This window comes from Manacus candei, unplaced genomic scaffold (assembly GCF_025592945.1).
Source record: "Manacus candei isolate 608988 ecotype Guabito, Panama unplaced genomic scaffold, ASM2559294v1 h1tg000015l, whole genome shotgun sequence".
Classification (NCBI taxonomy): Eukaryota; Metazoa; Chordata; class Aves; order Passeriformes; family Pipridae; genus Manacus; species Manacus candei.
Genome location: NW_026138063.1, coordinates 18202543 through 18210228, shown reverse-complemented (window position 1 = coordinate 18210228; position 7686 = coordinate 18202543). Strand labels below are relative to the sequence as shown.

At 37.2% G+C, this 7686-nt stretch overlaps 1 protein-coding gene across 5 annotated transcripts in view; it reads right to left on the bottom strand.

The window, feature by feature from the left end:
- Positions 1-291: 291 nt before the first annotated feature.
- Positions 292-7686, bottom strand: part of PAX3 (paired box 3) — a 76082-nt gene continuing 68687 nt past the window's right edge. For 4 of the 5 annotated variants that reach the window (XM_051781445.1, XM_051781446.1, XM_051781442.1 and 1 more), the window contains exons 8-9: positions 2441-2687; positions 292-1921 (exon numbers count right to left, since the gene is read on the bottom strand). In XM_051781445.1, the coding sequence (XP_051637405.1) occupies positions 1887-1921; positions 2441-2687 (282 nt within the window). In that variant the 3' untranslated portion in view covers positions 292-1886. Of the gene's footprint in view, positions 1922-2333; positions 2688-7686 lie in introns of those variants that run through there. The other variant, XM_051781441.1, reaches the window with a different exon arrangement.

The following is a 7686-nucleotide window of genomic DNA, read 5'->3' as shown; positions in this document are numbered from 1 at the left end:
TCAGGACAGATACTGCCCGTAATTGATTACAAAGTTCCTGCATTGTATGAAGCCATTGATTTGCCCTATTTGTGCTTGGTTTAGGCCTATTTTATTGTTTTTAAAATGGACAGAAAAGGCCTCTTATAAGGAATATGTACTATAGTACCGACAGCACTTGAAAAATGCATAGTTCATTAACACACACACACAGTTCCACGTGGCACATTAGCAGCACCTGGGCACAGAGGCTGCCCAATGCTCCTGCAGCCTGGGATGTGTGCACAACACACATAATGAATACAGTTTGCATTGAAGATAACATAGTTTATTTCTTCATGATATTCAGATTAAAATGTATCAATGTATTTAGCACAATACTACATTTTAGGACAAAATCATCAGTGCTTTGCAAGTCTTCATAATGTTTATTCATTATAAATAGTAAATATTTACTGAACTTTTTACATGAAAGACATTTGCTTTTTGTATTCTTTTTTTATTTTATTTTTTTGTTTTTTTTTTTTTTTACAACATGTGTTGTTGTAGAGGCTGCAACACAAAGATAATATTTCATTTTTCCATCACCCTTAAGACCAATGTGTGAACTAACCTCTGTACTGAACCTAGTCTAACTCACTACTTCATAGTCCTTAACACTAAAAGGAATGTATTTGTGTTCTGCCTCCCTCCTTTTACAAGAATAGAGAGAAATAAATAATCCCACTTTCCATCGTCCTCTTCCTCTCAACATCACAAAACACAAATTTATTGACATTCTAAAATGTCACAATGCAAACTTGTTGTAAACCTTGGTTCCTATAATTATACTTTCTATATTGGATATCGCTGTATAATTTAAACAAATGTGTCAAATACAGGCCCATCTCTGTCTATGTCCTGTATATCACTAAAAAAAATGTAAACGTAATCATTTCTTCGTATTGTTTCCTGAAGATGACCTTTAAATCATGATTAGCAAGCTGGATTTCAGTAATCCAGCAGACTGCAACATCTCTGTATTTTATCATCAGGAATTATGCACTGCAAAAATAAAAGTACCTGCAAAAATATAGTTCTGATTCTATCTCTATGACTTTGGATGATCCCAAAGTTTGTGTGAGGTACACAGTATTGCACATTGCTAGGCAGTTGTGAAAAATCAGTCGCGTTGCTGGTGGGTTTTTTTTCCTCCCACGTTTGACCAAAAAGGTACAACGGACTGGGAAAACTCCACATACAAAAAGGTGAAATCTGTTTTTCATGTTACACAAGATCTCATCTCTCAGTAAAGCAAAACTCATGAGTGGCATTTATTGACAATGTGATTACAGAAACATGGTAAGGTAACCAATAAGTTGCTCTGGAAGTCTTTTGCATTTATCCTAGCTTCCTTATGGACTGTGATGTTTCTTCTTGATGACAATTTCCAGTGTGTAAAATGAAAGAGGTCCTCCTGACCTTGCTTCAGAAACTGAGCAGTTTTAAAGTTAGACTAAAGTCAGCACTGGATGTCAGATGAGTCAGAGTATGCAGAGCTCAGCCGCTCCAAGTTTAGTTTCAAAATGTTCTATTTGTCCCAATCAATGTCCATTAATTTCAACAGCAACAAAAAAATGGAATGTTTGCCAGGCAGTGATGTTCAATATGCTCTGTTCTGTATACCCACTCATAATGAAGCATGTCACATTTATTCATTATTGCTTTTGGCCTTTGTCTTCTGTATAGCTTTGTCCAACCTTCAAAAGTCTACTAAAAGCTATGACTGGAGAGAACATAACAAGCCTGCTTCTCTCAATGGGACTGCCCCAGTTTAGGCTGCAGAGTGTTGAGAAGATCCCTCTTATCCAAGCCTTGGAGTGAGACCGGAAAACAAGACCAGTTTTAACTTGAAGTGGACAGTTCATTTATGCAATATCTGGCTTCAGATAATGAAAGGCACCTGCAAAAAAAGCAAAAGAAGCTTTTTAAGTCATGCAGTGACAACCTCACAGCATGGGGCCATGCCAACTACAGGTTGACATTGTCATATTTAATACTGATATATCAAAGGAAAGGGACTAATATTTTTATTCCTAGGACAAGTTTGACAAAACTCTATGTATCTGGGACTATATACTGTAATGATTCTTGAGCTGACCTCATTAAGAACATGTGTTTCTAATAGTGGAATGCCAGCGGTTATTTCATTTTGGACAACCCTTATGTTTTACCTAATGGCAATCAGGTTTCATGTCTCAACAATTAATAACATCAAGATGTTGTTGACATCACTTAAGAAAATAATTATGCAGCAGAAATCTCGCTCGAACAATCAGCTATCTCACCAGTGCACTCTGCACGGCTCTGGAGAGAAGCAGCCGTCAGCCTTTAGGATCTCTGCTCCCAATTTTCTTGGTCCCAGACACAAAGTGCAGCCCGTTGGTAACCGGGCGCGGTGTCGCAGTGTCCCCACACTCACTTTGTCCGTACTGTCCGTACTGGTATCCCGTGACGGGGTCCATGCTGTAACCCGTGGTGCTGTAGGTGGGCGGGCAGTAGGACTGGGATGTAGGCAGGCTGTCTAAGCTCTTCATGTGATCCAGCCGCTGGCTGCAGCTGGCTGAGACAGTGGTGGTGGGCTCCAGGCCCCCGGTTAAAGGAGACAGGGCATAATCGGTTTGGGGCTGGTGAGGCACACCACCATGGTTAGTCAAGAGTCCCATTACCTAAAATGTAGAATAATAAAAACAGTTAAAACATGCGATGAACCTTGTTGCTTACAGAGCCACAGAAGTTCCCAAATCTATAATTTGATTTCCTAAACCAGGTAGACTTGATACTTGAACTGTGCATTGAGTAGAGGAAGTAGAACTCGGTTGCATCATCCACCAAAATAAAATCTGATGGGTAACAAGCAATAAAAGGTGATACCAATGGCAAATAAGGAAAATTAATATTTTAAATTTTTATAGTTTTAGAGTGCCTGATCCCAGTCCCAGCTGGGATTTCTGCATATGTTTACTCTTTGAGAACTAAACTGTAAGAGAACAAAAAGCACGTAGTGGCTTTCAGCCGTGCTGTCCTGCGTGATCAACAAACATACAAAAAGATGTGAAAAAGCCCACACAATTTTCTTCTCCAAGATCAGCAATCATTACAATGAGGTTAATATGGAGCAGATCACAGCAACACTACCAGAAGCAACAAAGAACCCCACATATTGATGATGTTCTGGGTGCTGGGAAAAGGGCAAAGTAGCAGCCCCTCCTGCTGCTTCATGCCCTGTGAAGAAAAGAATGTGAAAAAGTAAAGTACTGGTCATAGCACCAGTTATCCATTTCATCCTCTGTGTTAGAGGACACAACAGAAAGGGTCAGGTATTCCAGACTGGCTTCTAGTCAACTGTGACTCCCTTAATAAACTGTTTCTACAGTAGCAGTTATGAAATCAACAGTCAAAATGAGTTTGAAAAGAGGTTACTGGGAAATACATGCTTGTCCCTATAAAAGTCCGGCCCTCTAGGTTATGATTTCCAGTAGAATAAAAAAGAAAAAAAAATAAAAAAGAAAAAAAAAAAAGCATCTGCACTTTCAAAAAGAAGCAAAGGAAGAAACTACAGTGATAAGTTTTTGCTGTACAAAAGTCCCTCACACTGTAGGATGGTATTTCCTTTCCTGGCACATCTCTATAACACACTTCTAAAATAAGTGTGGCTGAGAGATTTGCTTCCTTCTGCTGGAATAAATTGCACTTCAAAGCCTGACAAACAGTCTGCAGCCTATAATGGATGGCTGATGTACAGCTTCTGCCAAAACTGCATGTTCTGATAATTTACAGGCTGTTTGTGCTCCAAAAAGGCATCACAATTATCTGACCTGCTATTTGATAATCAGTTGGCTTCACAGCACTTCTTACCATAAACTAAAGAGAAATTATTTAAATTGAAGTCTATTTTGTGAAGAATAAATTAAACCTCATAACAACATATCTGGTTCCTAAAGCTCTGATGCTCCTCCCTAAATTGTACTTCCTTTTCCATCTCAAACTAAAAGAGATTATTACTGCAGGGAGCTTGTGGTCTCAGCTCCAAATTTTGTTTGTTTTTTAATAAATAAGTGAAACAAGATCCAGGGATAGTGGTTTAAGTAGGAAGGAAGACCTATCCAGGTTTTGAATGTCTGATTAGGAGAAGAGCAAGAGGTACAAGCAGAGCACTTCAAAAAGAGACACCCAGATATCTGCATCAAGAACAAAAAATATCTTTGCATTAGATGCACCCAAGACATCTCACTAAAAAAAAAAAGCCTGAGAAAGAAGTTCAGTTACTACATACAGCACTGAAATGTTCACTTCTGTTTCACTAAGCAGGAAAACATGAGTTTAACTGATGGTATCTGTTGAATGCTTAAGTTTGTGAAAAAGAAGTTTCAAAACACATGCAAGAGTTCATTCAGATACTGAAATCTTTTTTAAGTTAAAAAACAATAAGAATTTATATTCAGGCTGCAAGATAGTTTCTACTTCATTCAGTGAGTCTTTTCAGTGCACAAAAGCTGTTAAAAAACTTGAGGTTAATAATAAAAAAACAACTCTGGAGTCACGACTGTTTGAAAAATCATGTTATCTGCCCAGCAACTTGCACAGCATTTTGTCCCAAAATTCCCTAAAAAGTGAAATAACTGGGCTCCTAACTTTTTCTTCCAAAAGTTGGTTTCTGAAAACTATTAGAATTACTAAAGATTATTTTAGCAAGTATTTCTGTTTCAGAAATTACAGATCTTTTTCTTATAACTTTGGAAATTGATATGGTCTGAAAATCTAGCGTGCTTAATGACCTGCCATTGCATCAGCAGGACACAGTATTAGAACCTACATTCATTTAGGTTATATTAATCCTTGTCCTTTGAAATTATCACTGGCAGAGTTAAAAGAAGAGAAAGATCTACAAAAAACATGGCTTAACTTCAACATTTACATTGAAAATTACTACTTTGGAAAATATTTATGTTGGCAGGAGTATCATGGTTTTGACTACGGCTTAAAACACACAGGGGTTTATCAGAAATCTGAAGTAAGTGCACAACCCTTTCCATCCCTGCACAGCTCCAGTGTGATACCAATATTTACAGACTGTACCACGTTCTGTTCCAAGTTCAAGAGCAGAGAGGAGGGGTTGTGCTCACATCACTCTCACAGCCCTACTGGAACCCCAGTGACACTTCTCCCTGCCTGAGCACTCTCACATCACACCCTGTCTCTGCCAGGACTTTTAGGAGTGATTGCTGAGCTGGCAAACAGTTATATTACCAACTGCATATTTTAACTAAAGTTTTTTTCACTTTAATGTTTTCGATAGAATAGAGCCCCAGACAAACTTATTTTGACTTTACTGGCAGAAAACAGTGAGCTATAAACTTTTGGGATTGGAAGCTATTTTAAAATTTGAGATTAGCCTTGAAATTTAAACCTGGATCCAGACATGGTCTCAAATGCCTCTCAAACTTGAGTAGCATCTATATTTGGGTAGAGATTTATCTCCTTTGACAAACTAAAATTAGCTTTTTGTGAGATTTACTTTAAAATTTTTAGATTAGTTAGATAATAACACAAGTCTTTAGGCATCATCTTGCTAAGTGGATATGCACCTAGTAGATACACTAGAGCAGAACTGACAGAGCTCTCTGTCTTTGAGGTGGAGAAAACTGAAGCTCAAACAGTAACTGTCTTCTCAAAAATATCTTCTTCAGAGGCCTTCAGAATCATCCTGCAGTTGATTAGTATCTAAATAATTAGATTTTTGGTCATGTCTGTTTTGAAAGCTCCAAGGGAAGTAGCCTCAGGGTAGAAGTCTTTTGTAGGTATGTGCCATGACCTTATCACCCATACAAGGAGTTACAGGAAGGGCATGGCTGACTTTCACCTAATCAATTAGAAATCCATTAATAGGCCATGTCTGCAAGATCCTCAGCACCCTCAGCTTAGCAGTGCACAGAAAACACACAAAAACCTAGATTTTGCAACTCAGATGTTCCGTGGATATGAAGCAGTACAGTTCTAAAGAAGTAAACAGACCAGATTGTTTTATAATAACTAAGGCATAAAATACATTTATTCACTCTCTATATCATCCATATTACTGTAAAATATGTACTTCCTTCTGAATGATTTTGGGAAAGTTAGAGTAGTAATTGTCAGCCTCACTGATATGGATATTAGCCCCAAGGGCTAATCTGACACCTATAATTAAATGATGCAATAACTATTCAATTATTTTAGAATAGAACACCTATAAATAAAAAAAAACAAAGTCAGGATATAATTTTTTGCAAAACACACGCAGGAATGTTAAGGCACAGCCTTTGCACTTATACAGCAAAATACAGTATATGCAGTTGATAAAATCACCATATTTTATTAGAAAACAAAGGAGAAATTAGGAATAAGTAAATGAAACACAGTGGACTGCAACAGTCAAACTCTATAGAAAAGTTTTGAGACCACATCTGAAACAATCCAAAATATTCCTTAGGACAAATCCCTTGCTGGTGGAGTTAGCACAGAATCACCAGCTGAGGATACGATCCAGAAAGAGAAATTGAGTGATGAAAGCCTTAAAGGCCACGTACAAAATGTGTGCTCCATTATCAGGTATTAGAAAATATTATCACCAAAATAAAGACCATTAAACTGAGAAAAAGCTTATTCCATTTAAAAGAAACTTTATGTCTGTTAACATGGTTGGTATTTTAGGACGTAGGACCTACCATAGGCACAATAAAATTCTCATATGTTTTAATTCATTTACGGATGCCTGCGTTTAATATGCTTTGTGACCATGTCTGCAATTAATATGATTTATGAGAAAAGAACATGTGCAATATTTTTTGGGTACAGTGATACATTTTTTTCCCCTCCCGTGAATGAAAGATTTAATGAAACAACCCAAGGAAAATGGTTGGCAGTTAACATATTAAGTTGAAGTGACAGAATCATGAGTAAACTTTAGCACAGTTAATGATATCCTCTTATCTGACCCTGACACATTTGCAGCATGTAATTTACAGAAGCTCTGTCCAGGGAATCTTGACAAATGCTCCTAACGATGTCAGGGCAATGTTCCATTCTAATGTAAAACAGATGTGGGTCAGATACCCTCATTCATCACTAATACTGAAAATTTCAAACTCCTCCCGAGATGAATGGCATTACCTGCTGTTAACTCTTTTCACTGTAGAGAAATCTCTCAAAAAACAAAATATTGCACAAGAAAGAGTACAAAAAGGATTGTTATAATGCATTATAAAGAGAGGATTAATTAAAATTAATTAGGGACATGGATGTATACCTGTAGGATCCTAGAATGATGTTGCTGATTCATTTTATATATATGAATGTTTCTGCTGAATATAAGAAACCTGACAGAAAGCATTTTTGTGTCAAATGGCAAGTGTTGGTAACCACATCCTTGGCTGATGAAAAGAGGAGCAAATGCACTGATTTTGAACATTGATGATGTGACCTTCTGTATCCTCATATCAAATGAGACCTCATGCTGATTTCACACCACCAGATATCACCTACACTGAAATTAGAGAAGTTGCACTGGTGTATATTTAGGATAATTAAGAGGATAACTTGCTCTTTCATGAATTATATTTTTATCTACACAAGATTACCGATGTTCACAACATTATCACATGAAACTCATGTCTTTTTTTAGGTGCT